The following is a 20,998-nucleotide window of genomic DNA, read 5'->3' on the forward strand; positions in this document are numbered from 1 at the left end:
ACCTAGCACTGGTCTTCCCTAAAGCACCAATTTCCAGACAGAAATAAAGCGTGTGGTTCCTGAGACAGCTTTGAGTCAGCACGCGCCCTAAGTTAGCAGCATCCTCTGAGCATAAGATTTGCAGACTTGGACAAAATTCAGCCATGGTCATCATTTCAACAATGGAGCTAATTTAAGCTTATTTCTGCAGGATGGGAAAGTCATTATGAAATAAAAGTGCCCAAATGGGGAGAAAAGACACTGTAAATCACTTCTCATCAGCTGCTGATGAGTTCAGCCAAATACTAGAGGAGTCAAAATGAGTGGTGTTCATAATCGCCTAGAAATGTTTTTAAACTTTCTCATTTAGGGGAACTCTTGAGGGGCTGGTTTTCCTGCCCCTGGCATCGTGTCAAGCAGAGATGCAGGCGGCAAGGCAGATAAACAGTCAAAGTTCCCTCCTGCCATAAATCACGTTTTCAGAGAACTGTGGACACAGAATAGCTTGAGAACTTCTGACTCGTAGGAAGTCCCTGTCCAGGGTCCAGCTTCTTTTGTGGTTGTTAGAGCATCCGTCCCAGAACTAATCAGACTGCTCTTGATTTTTCCATTTGTCCCAGCTGTGAGCGCCTTCTTTCCGCGGATGTGGCCTGCCGTTTGATGATGACCTCTCATCCTATCTCGCTTCCTGCCCCTTTTGTTTTTCAGCAGCCCTCTTCCAGCGGGAGCGTGTTTGGGTCTGGAAACACTGGAAGAGGGGGAGGTTTCTTCAGTGGCCTTGGAGGGAAACCCAGCCTGGATGCGGCCAACAAAAACCCATTCAGCTCGGCCAGCGGGGGCTTTGGGTCTGCAGCCACTCCAAGTAAGTTGAGACCGCTTTCCCGGTCCCTTGGCCCCATAATGCCATTGTCGCCCCCGTGGTGGTATCAGAGCTTCGGTGCCAAGCGTAGAAAGGAAAGAGGGGGTCTGGAAGGCCTCTAGACGGACCAAAGCAGTGTGATCTGTTTTTATTTTGTTTTTTTATTTTTGGTCTTTTAATGAGATGTCCTACATAACCGTGAAAAGACATCCGAGCTGCAGGGTGAAGATCTGGGCCCTGAGCTCCTCCCGCCTTCTCTCCCAAGGCCCAAATCACTGTTTCTTAGGGTTGAAGTGACTTGAAGTGAATGCAGCCGGACAGGCATAAATGCAGCCGAGCAAGTTGGGTGTGCTCAGAGAAGGAGCATCTGGAGTTCCGTTGTGTAGTACTCTTCTTTGAGTTTGCTTTAAAATTCAGCTGCCATAGAGAAATGTTAGCCAAAACTTGGAGCCTTCATTATTTCCCATCTCTTACATTTTCATCTTATTTTCCACTGAAGCTGTATCTTTCTGCTGGCACTTTTTTCTCCAGCTAATTTTTCAAATTCTTTGTTGATCCGTCTATTCATGGGTGGAAATGAAAGAAATTTGGGTTTTTTTCATCTTTAAAACAAAAAAAATCCCACCGCCAGCGGAGGCTAAGAAGGGAACTCAGGACCTGTTGTCTTCCTCCCTGCGTCCCTCGTTTAGCACGCTACGCACGGAGCATCTCTCGACCGCTGTGCTGTCCAAGATCTTCATGAATCGGAAGCTGATGTTCCACACACAGGACAGATATTTCCTTCGCGTTAAGGCTCATGCAGTTAAAAGTAAAATTCTCGATCCTGAGTCTCCAGATTCGCTGATTAGCTGTTTTGATGTCACTGTCCATCTGGTAATATATAAGGAAAGATTACAGTCAAGAGACACAGACCTCTTAACTTGTGAAATTATATAATCAGAAATCTTTGTTCTGTAGCTTTCAGTCTGCCAGGACGAATTTCAAATCCTAGAATGAAGCATTTTTAAAAATCGAGTCTAGCAGTTTTCAAAAACCGTTTGTGTCTGCGGGTGAACTTCTAAGCAGAATCCCGATGCGTGAAACAGATGGAAACAGGTCTGCTTGGAAGCAGGGGTCAAGAACCAGAGACACGCCTGGGTGGTTTCCCCGTCTTCTCCCCAGCCCTCAACTGCAGGGCTCCATAGCAGGTACTTTGAAAACAGGATCCTTGTACAGCACTGTCTCCATTTTCCAATGAGGAGACAAGCCCCAGATGGTTAGGTGATTTTTTTTTTTTTAAGTCACAAAGCCAGAAAGCGGCAGATCTAGAACTCTGCCAGACCACACCGAGCATACAACACAGCATCTGGCACAGAAGAGGCACTTGATTAACGTGCTACTTACAAATGTGGGTTTCGCCCACAGGTAGGTTACCGTCTGCGATGCTGTGCTACTAACCCGTTCTGTTGAGACTTAGGTTGCCATATCCTTGTAAAAACCCCTTTCCTCCTGGCCGATGCATTTCTTATGCCGTGGCTCTTACCTGTCCTGCAATCGGCTCGGGAGAGCCAGCTCCTCGCCTGCTCCCCAGTTCTGCACGCAGTGACCTCGTGCTGGGTAGCCCAGACACAGCCTTCGTGCGAGTTTTTCACGTCATGGCAACTGGACCACACCGCAAGTCAGTGCTGCCTCCTCTACCCCAGTCTGTCGTTCGCTGGCACACCATCGTTGCCGATTCTCTGATTCGGGTTTAAAATGAAACCAGAAACTTCAGAAGATGGTACCAGATTCTTGATCTCAGACACACGTGCTCGTCTTCCTGTTCCTAAGCATTGGCTTTTGTAAACCGGCAGTTTACTTTCATGTGGCGGAGCGGTTTCAGTGAATTTGAAAGGGGACGGGAAAGGCTTAACGTGATTCTGTTTTTAAGACTGCATGTATGATTCGATAGCGAAAGGGGCCGCAGCCTCTGTAGCCCAGAAGGAGGAGGAGAACGGTGGAGAAGGAGGAGCTAAAAGTCGTCTGGGGACCGGCATTGCCCTCACCACAGAACTAAGGATGCTTTCTGCAAACCACTGGGGACAGCGTCTTTCTCTTGGGTGACTGTGCACCATTTGGCGCTTCTGAGTGCAACGTCTTTCCCGGGCTGTATAGACGGACTCTCCGGGTTCCCTTCCTGCCTCTCATACAGTCCCTCTTCTGCTGCTTCTCTCTGTCCTTGCAGCCGTGTCCCTGTTGTCATCTGGGTTATCACACTAGTGTCCAGATTCCCCTCCCTGCTTCCAGCCTCCTCCCCTGGCATCTGGACATCCACACCAAGCTGAGCGTTTGAAACTCCACTTTTCTTTTGCCACTGACCCTACACAGAACCCCTGGCAGCTTCCCACTGACTTGCCAGCTCCTTGACTTGAAAGCCCGGGCCCTCAGTGAGCTGCCCCATACACTCTTCTGTCCCCCCAACGTGTTCCCTCTGCCTCGGCCAGTTGCCCTGCTGGCTGTCATTCATACACACCCCCCCCCCCCAACTCTCCCCGCGTCAACACCGGGGCTCACCTCCCTCCTTTCCACCCGCCGAGCCCACCCTTCCTTTTGGGTTGACTGTAAGCCTGTGCCTCTGTGCGGCTTGGCCTGGAGGCCACAGGGGTCCACCGTGATCTCTCTCTCCAATCCCCCCGTCCCTGTGTTCCTTTCCTTCATGTGACATCCAGCAGAAGGAAACGGACTTTTAGGGACCGCGTTCCGTGTGCCAGCTGCTCAGAGTGGTTGGACCAGCCACTTCTCACAACAGTACTTTCAGATGTGCCTGCCCCCGTTTCGCCAGTCAAGAAATAGGTTCCCAGAAGGGGTGTGGACTTGACAGAGGTGGCAGCCGTTAAGTGGAGCGGCCGGGCTTTCGTCCGACTATGTTTCCAGAACCCTGATCCGCCATGTTGCCTCCTGGGATCTCCCTGGCTTTGCAGCCGGACACGGTTCCTCCTGGGTGCCTCCTGTCTGACAGCCCTCGGGCTCGTTCCCTGTAGCATCGAACTTGCTCCCCTGCAGACAGATACCTGAACACAGATCAAGCGACTAGCAGTTTCCCTTGTGACATTAAGGCCCCAGTCCGCCTGCTCCCGAAGCTGCCCTCTTTACTTCCGAGAAGTAATCAGACGTCTGCCATGACTGGGAAAGACAAGCCGGGAACACTGTTGCTTGGAGTTGGCCTGCTCTTTATCCAGAAGCTCCCACCTTGCAAGGGTTTCTGCTCTCTGTCTTCCCCGGAGACTCTACCAGAGATACACTGTTTACTCCCGGGGTCGCTAAAAATTCAGCACCACTGTGAATTGTTACCTATAAGGACCTACCGCCTCCTCGAGTCTTGTCCGAAGGACACTGGTTAGAACCTTTCTCAGCACATTCTTTCTATTCGGAGGCCTGAAAGACATATTTGTGTGAGGATAAAGAAGCCGTTTGATGAGAATCTTTTGGGCCCACAAGCCTCCCTTTACAAATGTTCTTTAAGAAAATGTCTTGGAAAGTGGGGCGCCTGCGTGGCTTAGTCAGCTAAGCATCCAGCTTCGGCTCAGGTCATGATCTCGTGGTTCATGGGTTCAAACCCCACACCGGGCTTTGCACTGACAGTCCAGAGCCTGGAGCCTGCTTCAGATTCTGTGTCTCCCTCTCTCTCCCTCTCTCCTGCTTGTACTCTATCTCTCTCTCTAAAAATAAACATTAAGGAAGGAAGGAGAGGGGAGGGGAGGAGGAGAGGAAAGAAAAGAGGGAGGAAGGAAGGGAGGGAGGAAGGAAGAAAAGAAGGAAGAAAATGTCTTGGAAGAGTATCCTGGACAAGAGCTACTTGAGAACCTCCTTCTCTGATAAATTATGTCAGGCATAACTTCAGTTGGACCCTGACGTTGGATTATGCAAGTGTTTTCACTAAATGAAAGACCCAAGAGGATCCGTGTCATGCCAGCAGGAGGAAGCCCAGAGCAGATGCCAGTTGTCCCTGTACTTGCCACCTCCCAAGAGTCCCCAGACAGCTCTGCGAAGACCGGCTTCCCCACGGGCTGCTGTTTCCACAAGTGAAGAGGCGTCTCTTTAAACGACAACATACTGTCCCAACAACCAAGCTCCCCTCTCACTCACCACATGTCAAGAGCCGGAGGCTGCGTTATTTCGGAGGCACTAGGAGAGGACACAGAGAGAAGCTGTCGAGCACAGATAGAAGGAGAGAAGCAGACCTCACTGGACGCCACCTGGCTTCAAGCAGCCTAGATCCTGGAATGTTTCACCGGGCAGAGCTCCCTTAGAGACCGCAGAGGGAAACTGTTACAACTTGAGTGTTTTAACTCTCACGACCTTGACAAAATGAAAAGGATTCCATTTTCTGCCACTGACCTGCTCCGCGTCTTAGTATATTGAACATGTTATTATATTGAACATGAGTGGGCTGTAGCAGGAGGAAGAATTAAATGGAGGGGAAGTTCTGTTTTCTGAGGACCCACCATCAGCCCGGCTAGGCGCTCTGCGCCCATCAGCTCTTCCAGTCTTCACAGCAGCCGTGTGGACCCCCTCACTGTCCCCACTGTATCTCCAAGGAAACGGGGGCCCGGGAAGCTGAAGTCCTTGCCCACGGCTACTAGGCATTCTGAGCCAGGGCTGGCTGCAGAACTCCAGTGTATTCCGCCGTGACGCCCGAGAGCGTCTTGCAGGCAGAGGAATCTCCGGGAGGTGACGGGATGCAGACACCCGGAAACTTCGGTGTGCTCGGGCTTCAGGAATTTAAGTCTCCCAGCACCATCCCGGGAAAACCATTTCGGCTCCGTAGTGCCGATTTCTCCAAGAGGAGAGCCAGCCCCGGATCTTGCACTTGAATTGATTTGCTGTTTGGAATTTCTGCCTCGTCAGCACTACCAAAGTCGGAAGGTTGCAGTCCTCTCTGTTCGTGAGATGCCAAGCAAAAGGAGTGGCCGAGAAGCCCGTCGTTCGTCTCGAGTGTCGAGTGTACTGCCACTGAAAACAAAATGTCGCCTCTAAGCTAACCCGGAGCATTGAAGAGGGCATTTGGTAGCCTCCCCCTGTGAATCCCTCTAGAAAAGGGGGACAGATAGTGTTGTGGCACCGCGTACAAGGGCGACGAGAAAGAGCTTGTTAACCACTCCCGCCGTCCGTGCCTGGCACACTCCTGGCCGAGCTCTCCAACGGCCAGCAGGAGTTTTCCAGAGCAGGGACCACGGGGTGGCCTGGGGCTCTATGTACTGCTGCCTAGAAATCTGAGGTGGTCGTGTCCCCGAGATAAGGCTCTCCACTTCCCGGATTGTCGATCAGGAGCATTGCAGCCGCAAATATTAGCGGTCGCGGGGGGATCCTGAGACTGACAGGTTAGTGGTGGGTCACCTCTTCGAACAAGCTGACTTCGAGAGCGAGTTACTCCCCTCTTCTCTCCGTCACCTTCCCCGTGAGCACGTGAACGGCTCCGGGGAAGCCCGGTCTCGTGCAGACGTTTGTACTTCTCACTTGGTGATGTGGTGTGAGCTCTCCGTTCCCCACCCGGGGCACCGGTGCAGCGCCCTGCCTACTCCTCTGCCTTTGGGCCTCCACCCGATTTCAGGACAGCTTCTCCCTGCCTTCTTGTGGGTGCAGACTTCTTTTATTTTTTTTTTAAGTTTTTTTTTTTTTTTCAACGTTTATTTATTTTTGGGACAGAGAGAGACAGAGCATGAACGGGCGAGGGGCAGAGAGAGAGGGAGACACAGAATCGGAAGCAGGCTCCAGGCTCTGAGCCATCAGCCCAGAGCCCGACGCGGGGCTCGAACTCCGGGACCGCGAGATCGTGACCTGGCTGAAGTCAGACGCTTAACCGACTGCGCCACCCAGGCGCCCCGCAGACTTCTTTTAATAAAACACCCATCCACACACGGTGGGGAAGTGCGAATTATCTCTCCCCTCTCCCAAAAAAAGGTTAAGGAAAAATTCCTGATAGAAAACAGCGTGCCGTTTGGGTTACCCAAGTGTTTCTGCATGCAGGATTTTGGTTCCGTCCCTATTAATGGTCAAATGTGCGTTTCTCGTAACAGACACAAACACCCCTCACCTGTCTTAGTTTTTAGGAGTTCGTTTCCTCTATTCCTCTGATTCCTGGCACGGATTCAGTGTGTAGAGGGAGTGACCCACTAGATAAGCATCTGAGAGGTCAAGGGCTTCGTTGAACCGCTTAGGAAAAGGCAGTCAGGCTGGAAGTCTTCAGTTCCTCGGAACATCCCCAGCTCCCGTCAGGTCGGAGCTGGAAACACCGTGGTTTGTCTCGTCTCGCCTGCCATTCCCTGAGCAGATCGGCAACAGCAAACACGCCCAACCCGACTGTAAAAGCAGACAGCCGGAAGCCGTTACGCTTGGTTTGGATTGGCCCCGACTCTGTTTTCTCTCGCTTGACAAAATGCGAGGTTTTCGTGTGAGGAGGGGAGTGAAAGCGAGCCCTGTCCTTCAGAAGAAGACAGTCTTGCAGGAAGCCGGTGGGTGGACCTGATTACCTGGGGGAGCACAGGTGCGCTTCCGCAGAAGCCTCTTCCCCCGGGGCCCGTGCAGCTCCCCGTACCGTGTGCCTTTGGAATCCGGAACCTGGGCTCCCAGAGGCCAACCGCTGGTCATCGAGACACGTGCACATCAGAGAGGGTGTTTACCACGGCTCAGCTCCCTCGAATCCCAGACTTCTCGCTCGCTTCCCCTCAAACACCTCGCTGCAGTGTCTTTTCTGCTCTAAGTAGATAAGGACCCTTCTCTCCCTCTGATCGCTCTCAACATGTTCTTCCTTTCTTCAGATACCTCTAATCTATTCGGAAACAGCGGGGCCAAGACATTTGGTGGATTTGCCAGCTCGTCGTTTGGAGAGCAGAAACCTGCCGGCACTTTCAGCTCTGGAGGAGGAAGTGTGGCATCCCAAGGCTTTGGGTTCTCGACTCCAAATAAAACAGGTACTCTGAGAGTTGTTAGCTGTGGTTCTTTTTAAACGTATGTTTACATACACATAGACACCCGGAAGGAGATCTCTCTAGGGTGGCTCTCAGGGGAGCAGGACTGGAGTGTGGATTCTCCCCAATTCATCTTTACATTTACAGACCATCTACTGTGCTCCTAACACTGTTCTAGGTCTCCCGAGACCTGTTGAAAGCACAGAATGCATGTAGTGGAACCCTTAAGAGGACTCCATGTCTTCTTAGGGCAGAAAGCATTGTAAATATCTAGCAAGCGCAAAACAACCAAAGTGAGGGAACATACAAGAGAGCGATAACTAAAATACAAACCAGAAAGCACTGAGTCACAGACCTGCTTGTGTCCCATTAGCAGTCCTGGGCAAGACAGATGGTCGGCCTAGTTTTGGGGGATTTTTAAACTTTTTTTTTAACATTTATTTATTTTTGAGAGACCAAGAGAGACAGCATGAGCTGGGGAAGGGCAGAGAGAGGGGGGGAGACACAGAATCCAAAGCAGGCTTCAGGCTCTGAGCTATCCGCACAGAGCCTGACGCAGAGCTCGAACCCACGAACTCATGACCTGAGCTGAAGGCAGATGCTTGACCGACTGAGCCGCCCATACACCCCGATCTGGCTATTTTTTATGTCTATTTCATTTGTCTTCTTTCCCAAATCACTGTTTGTTTGTTTTTTTGCTTTTGAGCATGACATACATTAATCTATCTACATGACGTGTACAATATCCATTTACCGCAAGTATACAGAGCAGTTACTCCTCACAGGTGAAACACCCCGGTGGAATCAAGAATTAAGAGCATCACCAGCACTGCTACTTACCCCAGCATGGCTTCTAAAATCTCCACGGGGGACTGGGCGACTTTCTGTAATCATATACTACGTTTATAATTTAAAAGTTTAAAGGGCAGCACATGTTTAGATAAAAGAAAACACATACTTCATTTCTGTCAGCCGCCTCTCTGTCCTCTATCTATCTCAAATCTACAGAGGGTCTGCATTCCTGCCTCTATTACATGGAAAACCATGTGAAAAGATTCCCTCCCCCTGCCCCCACGAAAGATCAGAGGCAGAGTGGGGGAAGATGTTTGTGGAGAAAGGAGCTCTTTAAAGCAGACCCCAAGGGTGAACAGCCAAGATGCTTCTCCCTCATGTGTACGGGAGCCTTTGAAATTATGTGCGTTCTGAGGAAGGGCCCTGCCGAGGACCGGATGCATGGGTGGCTCTAACTTAGGACTGTCCCACATTAGTGCCTGGAGTCCCGCCTTTTAGAACCTAAATTGCTATGGTTTTCATACACTGTGCTCCTTTACTCGGATCTGTGACTTGGATGGGTTAGTCTTCGGTTGCCAGATTTTTGATACTCTTCCTAGAATTTCAAATGCCCCGGACACGATCACAGCTCCGTTTTGCCCCCACCCTTCCTCACAGGGAACGATATAAAGGTGAGACGGCTGCAAAGCTCTGGGTCCTAGTTAACAAAGTAAACATTTGACTAAGAAACGATAGTGCACTGGAGCGCCTGGGTGGCTTGGTTGGTGAAGTAGCTGACTCGATCTCAGCTCCGGTCTTGATGTCAGGATCGTGAGTTCAAGCCCCACACTGGGCTCCACGCTGGGTGTGGAGCTTGCTTAAAAAACAAAAGAAAAAAGAAATTTTAGTTCATTAGTCAGTGATGCTTAATTTATTTTTTTTCAATGTTTATTTATTTTTGAGACAGAGAGAGACAGAACATGAGCGGGAGAGGGGCAGAGAGAGGGAGACACAGGCTCCAGGCTCCGAGCCGTCAGCACAGAGCCCAACGCGGGGCTTGAACTCGTCAACGCGCGATCATGACCTGAGCTGAAGTCGGACGCTCAACCGACTGAGCCACCCAGGCGCCCCGCTTAATTTATTTTTTTTAAGGAACCAGATAATGTTTTCTTCAAGTCACGTGTTTTTCTTCTATGTTGTTCGTTATCCTGGGGCCAGGATTGACTTTGAGAATCTCAGGCTTTTATTTTTTTAAGTCGTAGAGAAAGTATATTCTCCTGCCTTTCAGAATATTTTTCCTGTTCGATTGTTTGCCCCATGAAACCCTCCGACTGAGGATTCCCGGCAGAGAAAGCTGCCTTTTAAGTACAGGGGGCGTGAATGAACTGGTAGGCACAGAGGTGACAGCGAGGGTGGAGGAAGACCGTGTCCCTTGTGCCTCTCACACTTTGGCTGTCACTGCAGGACTCAGGGCAGTTTTCAGGGGGCTCCTGCTGTAGAAAGAGGTGCCCTGGGGTCCCGAGCACAAGGAAGGCTGCTTTAAGTAAAGGAGTCAGCCTTCCTGCCCAGGCAAAAGCAGATGCCTAAGACGTCATGATTGGTGTTTTGCTTTAAGACAGACTTCAGATATGGACCGTTTCAGTGGGTCTTTGAAAGATCCAGAAGCGTCCATCCTCCCTCAGTACAGTTCCCTTAGGAAATAATAGTGCTGGAGAGGATTTGCAGGGGGGACCGAGGTGGGCAGGATGCTGTGCCCAGACCACCGTGCTCCCCCCACCCCCTGTTGCCGCGGTCGCCGTGGAGGGAGGCAGAGGGACACAGGCGGTTCGATGGCGGGCGCTCTCTTGAGTCACTCAACCCTTGCTCAGGTCCCAGTGCTACCACCGCCAGGCTGGCTGAACGTAGGCAAGTAGCTGTTTGTCATTTGTGCCTCAGTATTCTCTGAGCCTGTTTCCTTCACCTGCGAGGTAGGGACCCCAGGTTTATCGAGAGGATTGAGGCAAAGTATTGGGCAGCACCTGGGACCGTAGCTGGCACGTGGAGGGCCCTCAGTAAGTCAGGTATTGGATTATCACTGATTATTAGCAAATTTGTTTCCTTTACTGTGACCCAGGTTTGTTGTTTCAGGGCTGTGTGTGTGTGTGTGTGTGTGTGTGTGTGTGGTGTATGTGATGGGGGGGTGGATGTGGTGTGTGTGGGTGTGTGTGTTTAATCTCCTCCTTCCCCCCCAACCCCCATCCGGTTTACTTTCTGTATCATTGTGACTTCTCATTTTTCACTCGCCTTCCACCCAGAAGTCTGAATAATACTGCGTACAGGGCACTAGATACAGCCCCGTGTGTCTAGGAAGAAAGTGTAACGAGATCTGTGATCGGTCTTAAATAATTCAACGGCAGGGGTTTTTTAGCACTTTTTTTTTTTTCCAGTCTCTCGTGTTTGTAACCCAACAGTCTCCATTATCGTGGCTTGGAATTTCACTCGAGGTTTTAAAATCTAGAATGTTAACCCAAACGGGAGCCTGAGCAAAAAGTATCCTCACTGGCAATGGTAAATAAACGCAGGATTGCGTCACCAGCTAACAAACAACAAAAGAATTCTGCTAATAGCTCTTCCTGCCCAGAATTGGATCTTTCCCGATTCAGGTAGCAGAAGCTTGTGGTGTGGTTATGCTTATATAAGAAGGCCCGAGCCGTCCCTCTGACGGCAGGACTCGCATCCCAAAATGCGTGCCAGCAGTGTCCCCGGGGCCCCTTTGCCTGCGCCGACGCTGTCTCCTTCCCCTTAGCGTGTCGCTCCTTAGGCCAGTGCTCGTTTTAAGAGACTCCTCGCTAGAACACATTGCTTGTACCAGTTTATTCCATTCTGTTCAACAGACACTCCCTGGGGGTCTCTGCTCATAGCCTAACATGAGGTAAGCGGTATCTTGGGGTTGGGGAACCCCCTCAGGGGAAGGGTGTACCATCTTCCTGCCCGGTGGGCGTCCCCACCGGTCGGAGGAGGTCGCCTCGCAGCCTGATTTCTGTGCGATGACGGCCTGCGTGCGTGCCGCCCCCGGGACCGTGTCCACATGAGTGGCAGGGGGAGCCAGGCCCTGGGGGCTCTTCTCGGGGCCCTCGATGGTCTTGCCACATTTATCCAGCGGCCCTCCCCCCACCAGGGGAAGTTCGGTGTGCTTTTTTATTGAGGGGTAGCTCCCGACTACAGAGAGAAAGCGGTTTTTAAGGAATTTTTCTGTGGGGAGAGACGTGAGAGCCATAAGGCTTTAAATAAATAAAAAGCCCCTGGCCGAGCCCCAGTGCCGTGCGCCTCTCCATGTCTCCTGTAACCCAGTTTGTAGATTCTTCCCGAGAGCAGACTGAGCCTATGGCTTCATAACATGGGTTTTCATGATGCTGGCAGCCTAGCCTGTGTCGTGACAGTAATCGCATCTGTCATCTTTGACGGCCGGGCAGGGATTGGAGTTTTCAAGAATGCCTCTTCAGTGAGGAGTCTCAGAACAGCGCCGTGAGGCTGGGAAGGGGTCAGAAACGGGCCAGGTTGGTTCCTGGTGACGATCTGACTCCACGAGACTTGGCACTGACGGCTCCGGCTTGCCCGTGGGAAGGGCCGAGGGTCTCCCAGGCGAACATGAGGTCTGCTGGGCTCTGAGAGTTCCAGGAGCTCCCCTGGCCGACCCGCCCCCTCTGCGAGCGATGGAGGGGGTGGCTCGGTATTTAGGAAGGCTGTTGCCCCCAGTTACAGTTTTTGGTATTTGAACTTCTAACGCATTTTCCCCTTTGTCCTTCCTCCTTCGATTTGATTTCTCACCACTCATTGTCTTCTTTTCTGTCTCCTTTCTTTTTCCCCGTTTCTGTTTGTTTGCCTCTGTTTTGCTCAGGTGGCTTCGGTGCTGCTCCAGTGTTTGGCAGCCCTCCTACTTTTGGGGGATCCCCTGGGTTTGGAGGGGTGCCAGCATTCGGTTCAGCCCCAGCCTTTACAAGCCCTCTGGGCTCGACGGGAGGCAAAGTGTTCGGAGAGGGTACTGCGGCCGCCAGCGCAGGAGGATTCGGGTAAGCCCCCCGGGGAGGGACCTCCGGACGCCGAAAGCACTGGGGCCCCCGGACTCCTGTTTGGGAAAGTCCGTTCTCCTGACTGAGCTGAAGCCCCCTCCCTCGAAATCGGCAAATGAGTCAGACCAGAGCTCCTGTTCCTTTCTGGGGAGGCCCATTTCTTCCCGGCCAGTCTGTCCAGTACGCAGGTGGACGGGAGCTGTGTCGCCGTCCCCTGGAAACGTGAAGTGCTGGTCGGCAGACCCCTGTTCTCCTGGTGGGACCGAAGGATGATTAAAGAAAGGAAAACGGTCCCGTCCTGGCCACGTTCTAGCCAGGATTGCCCCTGTGTGGCGACTTCTGTCAGGGAATCCAAAATGAATAGTTTCTGCCACGTTCTTTCCTCGTGGGATTGTTGTCGTCTACCCGTTGTCCTGAGGCAAACCACTCCTGTGTCCCTGGCTCCTCTCCAGACCCGCAGAGTGGGTACTCGGTTCACAGTCCCGTGGGCCAGCTTCCATACGGGGCACTGGCTGCACATTTCAGTGTCTCGGTGACTGCTCGGCTTTCAAAGCTGCTCTTATGCCTTGTGCACATGCTCCCTTGAAAACGCCATGTTAGGGATTTGCTTTGAAGGGCCCCAGAAATTTAACCTGGTCGCCAAAACCCCAAGAAGAAAATAAATAGCTTTCACTGCACCACAAAGTCCCAATAAATGTATGTAGCGATGACGGCGAAGTGACTCGTTCAGGAGACGTGTTATGTCTGAAATCACCGTCTGGTAGACCTGGCCCTGGCCCTGGCCGCGGAACTCAGGATACGTAAGGCTATAGACTTGGGGAGGGCTTGGGGGCTTTGTTTGGGGGAATTGTCAGGGTACTTGGGATGAATCTTGGTGAAGGGATAGCGTCTTTATCTTGAAAGTAAAGCGAAGTATGTTCTTATTCATACCCTTTCCCCCCCCACGAAAGATCCTAGTGCAGAAACACTGGCCACTTTCAAGAACATGAGCGAGTTGATGTATTGCCTCCTAAATTTCACGTAGAGAGTACAAGTTCTTTTAAGTTTCCCCCAGGAAACCCCAAGAATTAAAGTTAAGAAAAGCTTTTAAAGGAGCGTTGGGACCAGCTTAAACCAGTATTCTTGGCAGGTTCCGATGGACACTGATGTCTCCAGTGACCGCTCGGCACAGAGTGCTACGGAGTTGGAGGGTTTGGGGTTGACTGGGAATCTTGAGGTTTTATTTACTTATTTGAAACCTGCTATTTTCTTTACCAGTAGAAAAGTATCGTATTCTGCCTTGCAGTGGGGGGGGGGGGGGGGTGGTTCACCCACATAAATCCTGACTGGCTGGTTGATTCCATTTTGTCAAAGAGGGCTGACAAGTACCAGCTCTGGCATGAGATGTCCCAGGTCCCTGGTCTGCCCCTGGTGGGCATCTGAGGAGCTTCCACTGTTTGTGGGAGGCCTAGAGCTGGGATAGGAATAGAGCAGGAACAGGCACGACCCCCGCAAGAGTCCGCTCACAGGAGACCCTCACCTCATCGTGGAAAGTCCGTGATGGAAAGATCCAGAGAGGAGCTGAAGGCAAATAGCTGAGTGAAGGGGCTTGCCGATGAATGAGAAATGTCTAAGTGATGGGGTGAAGCCCAAGAATTACCGGGGATAGGAGAGCAAAAACTGTAGTGCTGGTTAATTTCCAGATGACCCCCAACTTCCAGACGGTGAATGAAAGCTAACACACTGGACCGGTTGCACTTGGGATTGTGCCCCCGGCCTCTTCCTTCCCAAAGCTGGAGGTGTGCCCTGGGCCCTGGCCTGTTCTTTCTGAGAGGCCACTGGTTGAAACCAAGCACGTCCCCTCGATTCGTGTGCGCCGTGCAGCCCCAGACCTACCGGGGTGGCCGAGGCTTGTGGGCCGCAGGTGCTGGCGTGGCCACGCTAACCACAGTCTGGTCTCTCCCTGGAACCCAGGTTTGGGAGCAGCAGCAGCACCACGTCTTTCGGCACGCTGGCAAGTCAAAACGCTCCGACTTTCGGATCGCTGTCCCAACAGACTTCTGGATTTGGGACCCAGAGCAGGGGATTCTCTAGCTTTGGATCAGGTGGAGGAGGTAGGCGGCCAGACGTCGTTCCCTCGACGTTTCCCTGCCCTTTCCTTAGGAAATGCCTCCCCCTGCCCCTCCCCCTGCTCTGCACCCCTAACAACACGAGTGGTTTTTACCTGGCTGTTCAGTTTCGTATTCTGTGGGGCCGAAAGTACTTCAAAGACAAAATGGTTTTTTAAGGCTATAATTACATTCGTAACATTGTGCCATTTCTTACCAAAGAAAGAAAAGACGGGCTTGATTTTCTCTCAAGATTTGAGAACCCAAAATAATAACCGTCTTACTAGACCTTGGTTTAAAAAATCCCAGCCGGCAAACTCAAAAAATAAGGCGTAGAGACTTCGTGAAACGTCTCTGATTTGTTAACCCTTGCCTCTTCAGATAGCAGACCACGTGTGTGATGCTTTTACCCGTGCCCCACTCCTGCACTCCCGCACCTTGGAGAGGCAGTGGCACTCGTTTATAAACGAAGACAAAAACTCCAAGGGGCCTATTTACCCAAAGGGCCAGAGAGTGAGCCGCAGGGCCAGGCCTAGACCTAAGTGTCTTCACTGCTCTGGCCTCACCGAGAAGCGGCAAGTGATGGGAGAAGAAAAACGTAGTTTCCTAATGAAAGGGGTCCGTGTGGCCCCAGGGCGGCCGAGCGGGAGGCGCCGTGCCAGGGACCCGCTGCCCACTGTTGGCGTGGGGGAGGGAAGAACCCAGAAGCGCCCCTCACCTTCGTCGTGGCCTGCAGGTGGGGGTCGGCGGGGCTCCCCGCGGGAGGGAGGAGCCCACCTCCACCTCTCAGGCATGTGTGTGCTCACTTTGCTCCACCCTTCTTCCATCTTTTTCAGGATTCAGCTTTGGATCGTCTAACTCGTGAGTATCCATCTCGTTCCCAGCCGTTAGATAGGGAGAGGGGAGCGTGTGGTATGTGAGAGTATGGGACTCCTAACCTTTGCTCTGTTGGTACGTGTTTATCTGCTTTTCCTGTTTCCTGGTGTATAAGCCTGTCCTGGAGGCATGGGGGTTCAGCGGCAGGTCTTGGGTTTCGTGGACCTGCTGATCGCGGTAGGAAAGTGGCAGAAGGTGCCGGGCCTGGCCTCCCCGAGGGCCACGCGTAAGAGAGAGCGGAGCGTGCCTTCCGAGGAGCAAGGCCCGGGTGGCGGGACCCGGGAGACGCTGTTGCTCAGTTCCCCGTTAGCGTCTCAGAAGCCTCATGCTGCCGCGGGCCTCCAGGCCCATCACCAGGTCTCATGTTTTGATCCTCGCTCCGTGCTTCTGTGCGGAATTGCTGTCGCTAGAAGATCAGAGCCCTGACTCTGACCGCAGGCGGTTGCACGAGCCCCGAAGCCCTTCTCAGAGCAGCAGCTGATTCGCCTCTCTCCCGGCGCTTCCTTGCAGGTCTGTCCAGGGCTTCGGTGGCTGGAGAAGCTGAGTGGGTGTCCGTGTTCCTTCCTGGGACCAACTGCATTCTGGGCTCCTCGTCACCGAGCAACACTGGAGCAGTCCTTTAACGTGGACATTCTCACTGCAGCACACCCAGAAACAGCAGAAGCCAAAACTCCAGAGACGCTTGACTGCTTGTCTGTTTTGCTGTCGATTTCGTGTTGGTTGTCGCGTCCCCCTTCCTGGCCCCCCCTCTATTAAACTCTTTGGTCTGTTTCCGTGCGGAATATATGTGGGCTTTGTCAGGTCCCAGCCTTGGAGAGAGGTGTCCTCATTGCTGTGGCTCTGAGAAACCTCCGCGGCCTTCCGCCAGCCCGCAGTGTGTGTGTGTCTCCGAGGATGGCGGCCGAAGTTGCCAGCACAGGAGGTCGATGCAGGAAGAGGGTAGGCGGGAGCTTCCCCCAGCTGCCCCCGGTCCCCTCGGGCCCGGGCCCTGGTGTAGGGAAGAGGTCGAGCGCCGGCCGGCCACCTTTTTGAGGCCGTGACTCGGTGTCTCCTTCTCGTGCTCTCGCTGCTGTTGGGTATCAGGACCCTCCAGGCCCGGCTTTGTGATTGGGTGGAGGGAAAGAAACTCGCTCACGCAGGCATCCGCTGAGTTTGGGAAGAGACGGTAGCACCTTCGGTCAAAGTACAGGTCGCCGTGAGGCGCGCGCGGAAGCTAGGCCGGCGGGCGCTGACGACAGGCCCGCCGCCCCTGGATCGGCCCCGTCCGCTCAGCTTCGCGACTTGGCCCTGGGTGCTGTGTGGCCCACCGCCGATTTCTTCTGCTCTGCAGAGGACTGATCGAGAAGACAGCCTTTATCTCCGGTGACGGTGACGTTGGGCACCACGCCCGGCCCGCCGTCTGTTAGCGGCAGCGCAGATAACCGTCGGGCAGGCCTGGGCTTGCAGAGACGCCGCTGCTGCCTGGCGGCACGGCCAAGAGTTGGCCGCGATGGCTCGGGGCCTCCGGCTCCGGTCCTGTCAGAGCGCGGGCGGTGCCGTCGCTTTCGGGTCTGGGCACGTTTTACTTCTCAGGCCCGTGATGTCCTAGGCCGTTGCTGACAAACCAGGACCGCCCCACATCCGGAGCCGGCGTGAGGATTTGTCCTCTTTCAGGCCAGAATGCAACCGTGCGTTGGCTCGGGTTCAGGGCAGGCGAAGGTCAGGAAGGGTCGTTCAGAGTTTTACATTTTGGAAAGTTCTGTTTTAAAATGTTTTAATAAAAGGTCTCCGTGTGATTTAACCTGTCACGTGACAGCCAGTGCGGTCTTGCCGGTTCTGTTGGCTTGACGGGCGGGTGGACGTCAGCGCAGTGCCCCGCGCCACGGCCGGCCCGCCTGGTCCCACTCTGCAGGGCTCGCCTGGGGGTTCCGCGTGAAGCACGGCTTCTGGGGCCCCTGCCCTGCAGACTGGGACTCGGGAGGCCTGGAATTGGGCCTGGAGGCCCTAGGGCGATGAGCACAGGCTCCTCAGAAGAGGAGTCCCATCATGCAGCAGCACTGTCAGGTTTCAGGAACCCCAAACCGGAACTGGATCCACGGTGTCCCTCGGTGACTTTCCCTGGCTCCCTGCGGGGCCTGGGAGAAAAGAGTAGGGGCCTGTCTGGGCCTCCCATTAATCAGGGCACCTGTCTGTCTCAAAGGGCTTGGACTTGAGTCGTTTAACACGTACCCTTTTTGGTCCTTGGGGAACTGAAGAGCCGGTCTTCTCCTGCTCTTCCGTGAGGCCCCCTCAGCTGTGGAGCAGGGGACAGCCCCCACGACCTCCACACAGCCGGACCCCGGGGTTTGATCCCCCCACCTGTGCTCTCCCTAATTTGCACACAGGGGCAGTCGGAGACGACAGGAACTCAAATTTCCTGGGAAAAGCTCACAGCAGAGGGCCTCACTTTAAAGGGGGCAAGGTGACGAGAGCTGACTTCTGCCTCGCCGGGTCGTCCTGCTGACTGGCATCCACACTGAGCCAGCCTCCTGCCCTCTTGTTCCCCGCCCCCGAGGCTCTTTTTTATAAATAGAAGCTGGTTCGGCCTAAACCCTTGACCTCAAATTCTCTGCGTTAATCCTCCACTGAGGTGGTGGCATGTGACATCTCTCCATAAGGCCATATCAGCTGTGCCCGACCCGATAACGCCCCCGCCCCTCGCTGCCGGTGCTCCGGCCCCTCTGCGTTCCTTCGTCGGGGTCGTCCCAGCACAACCCGCGTGCATCCGCCGAAACCCATGCTTCCAGGGGCGTGAGCCTTTCCCGAAGAGGGAGCCGGAGCAGGAGTGTGGGGACCAGGTCCCCACGAGGGGAAGGGACCGCAAGGGCTGCTTGGGCCCAGGAGGAGGTCCCCCGCTCTTGTCGCGCAGCCAGCTGCAGCGGGTAGATGGGCAGCCTCGCTGGATCCGTTTGTATTTCTGCCGGCGCGACCCAGAGAGGCAGGAAGGCAAAGGGGAAGACGGTTTAATCAGCGAGGTTGTGTTTTGCTTGGCTTTTCCAGACACCGGTGCCATGTATTCACAATTGGTGCTTCCGATGGCAACGCGGTGGCAGAGGCCACAAATTGGGTTTCTCAGGGACAGAGGAACCCAAAAGGGGGGGGGGCGTGGGTGCAAATTCCCTCGTGTGTTGTTGTGGCCGTGAAGCCTTCTGGTACCTGAGGCAGCGGTGCCCTCGGTGCTTTCGGCGTGAGCCTCCTGGTGCTTACCCTGAGTTTTGCTCTCCGTTGCTGCTAACCGCAGAGAAGTTTCTCAGTCAGGTCTTTGCACTGCAGAGGGGGTGTCGACTCTGTAGGTTGACCTGATCCTAACTCTCAGGAGCTCTGTCACCAGAGGTGGATGGAGATTGGAATGAAGGTTTTGCAAGGGGTCCTTTAGGGGGTCGTGAGGGTTGCCTGGCACCAAGCAGGTTCTCCCCTCACGGGGCCTTGCCCTACCAGGGTAGAGAGTTCTGGATTCTTGTGTCACCCTCTTCCAGTTCAGAGTGGGGGGTGTCTTCGAGCCCCTTGTCAAACACAGGACTCCACTGCATGAGGGATCGTCCCCCACTAACAAAGCTCCAACACGCAGAGCTCAACTCTGAGATTCTGATCAGAGAGTTCACTGGGGCCCTTGAACCTGTTCCTGACAAGCTTCACGGGTGGTCCGTGGGCCCCATTTTGAGAAACCTTTTAACTTCGGTAATTCGAAATATTTTCCCCTCCGGGAGATCATCTGAGAGAGAACTCACTCCCGTCGACATGTTTTGTTTTGTTGTTTTTTGGTTTTTGGTTTGCCATTAATCCAAGGTAAGGGATCTTTCTGAAATTGTCAGTGAGAGACACAGAGTTCAAATTTCAGCTGCTCGTGGGGCATCTGCTCACACACACACATACTGCAGCACAAGTGGGCCATCAGCTCCTGAACACTTTTCTCCGTGAAGCCCCCCCGTCCCCCGTGATGCATGGGACTGGGGAGTGCCTTCCTTGACCTCACCCCGCCTCCTGACATGGCTCCTCCCACCTCCCTCCACACACCCTCCCCAGCTTGGGTCTCAGTCTCTCCCTTCCCTCCGGTCCCATCATCCCGTGGGCTCCATTCACTGTCCCACAGAACACCTGGCCGGCGCCCCTGAGCTCTTGCCCAACCTTACATTCTGTTCTTTCTACGTATTGCCTGCCCAGTGGAAAACCCCTGGGCTGGGCTGTCAGGATCCGTCTCTCCCTCCTCCCATCCTCGTTCTCCCTGGTTTGTCTGCTCTTCCCTCACTCGCTCGCATGTGGAAATAGGCAGTTAGACCAGGACTGTTTTAGCCCCCAACTTTTGTGTCTGGAAGGTGTCCTGTGGGAGGTGAGCCTGGGTTGCTCAGTCGGTTAAGTGTCTGACTTCAGCTCAGGTCATGATCCTGCGGTCTGTGAGTTCGAGCCCCGCGTCGGGCTCTGTGCTGACAGCTCAGAACCTGGAGCCCGCTTCGGAGTCTGTGTCTCCCTCTGTCTCTGCCCCTCCCTTGCTCGCACTCTGTCCCTTTCTCTCAAAAATAAATATGCGTTAAAAAAAAACCTGTTTTTTAATTAGAAAAAGGATAAGTTTCCTCTGGGAAGTTCGCATACAGCCCGAACTAAAAAGGGCTCTGTGGTCAAGTAGGTTGGGGAGAAGACCAGACAGAACAAAATTTTCCGATCGAAGGGCTCTTTTGAGCCTTTCATATGCAAATTTGCTTTGTGGATCAGTAAGATGACATGGTCTGCCATCCCCGAAGTCTTTGTGACCAGGGAACCTTTCTGCTGGAGCCAGATTCCTTGGAACTCCTGCTGGGAGCTGCCTCATCGCTGGTGTCACCGAACAGAAGCATAGATTACTTCCTGGCGGGCGGTGTTTCTAACACATTCCTCTCTCGTATTCCGTTAGAACAACGGTGATAATTCCCCGGACGCTTACAGTGGTGCCAGGCACTGTCTAGCCTGAGCACTTCACGGGCATTTTCACGTTTAACCTACAGGCTGGGGACTATAACCCACATCTTCCAGATGAGGACCTGAAGCCCGGAGAGCAAGCCGTTTGCCGAGTCTTAAGTCTGGTGGTGACCAGAGCCAGGGGGAAGCCGGGCAGAGCCACCTGCCCTGCCCGGCACCACACACCCCTGCCCTCTTAGGCCCGCCATCGGCTCTCACGATGTTTCTTCCCCAATAGAGTCCTTCATTTCAGAAGAAATACCTGCCTGCTTGTGCCGGGGACACTGCTGCGGCCCTTACCACGCACCCGTCCAGTCTCCCCCACGCACGTGGGCCGACCGTGGACACGGACCGCAGCAAACGTTCCGCCTAATGCGCGGTTACGTGCCCCCATTCTGCTGGCTCCAGCCTTGTGTGTGGTCATCATCCGTCTAAACCACGGCCCCGGGGAGGGAGGCGGGGCAGAGGCTCAATCTGTTCAGCCCGTGTTGGTGCACACCACGC

At 53.7% G+C, this 20,998-nt stretch overlaps 1 protein-coding gene across 5 annotated transcripts in view; it reads left to right on the top strand.

The window, feature by feature from the left end:
* NUP214 (nucleoporin 214) overlaps positions 1-17,339 on the top strand; it is a 95,668-nt gene extending 78,329 nt beyond the window's left edge. For 3 of the 5 annotated variants that reach the window (XM_043565657.1, XM_043565660.1, XM_043565659.1), the window contains 6 exons: positions 688-841; positions 7,615-7,767; positions 12,413-12,584; positions 14,538-14,677; positions 15,508-15,532; positions 16,058-17,339. In XM_043565657.1, coding sequence (XP_043421592.1) covers positions 688-841; positions 7,615-7,767; positions 12,413-12,584; positions 14,538-14,677; positions 15,508-15,532; positions 16,058-16,091 — 678 coding nt within the window. In that variant the 3' untranslated portion in view covers positions 16,092-17,339. The remainder of the gene's footprint in view (positions 1-687; positions 842-7,614; positions 7,768-12,412; positions 12,585-14,537; positions 14,678-15,507; positions 15,533-16,057) is intronic. The other 2 variants (XM_043565658.1, XM_043565661.1) reach the window with 1 other exon arrangement.
* The last annotated feature ends 3,659 nt before the right edge of the window (positions 17,340-20,998 follow it).

The sequence above is a fragment of the Prionailurus bengalensis genome, chromosome D4, assembly GCF_016509475.1.
Source record: "Prionailurus bengalensis isolate Pbe53 chromosome D4, Fcat_Pben_1.1_paternal_pri, whole genome shotgun sequence".
Taxonomy (NCBI): Eukaryota; Metazoa; Chordata; class Mammalia; order Carnivora; family Felidae; genus Prionailurus; species Prionailurus bengalensis.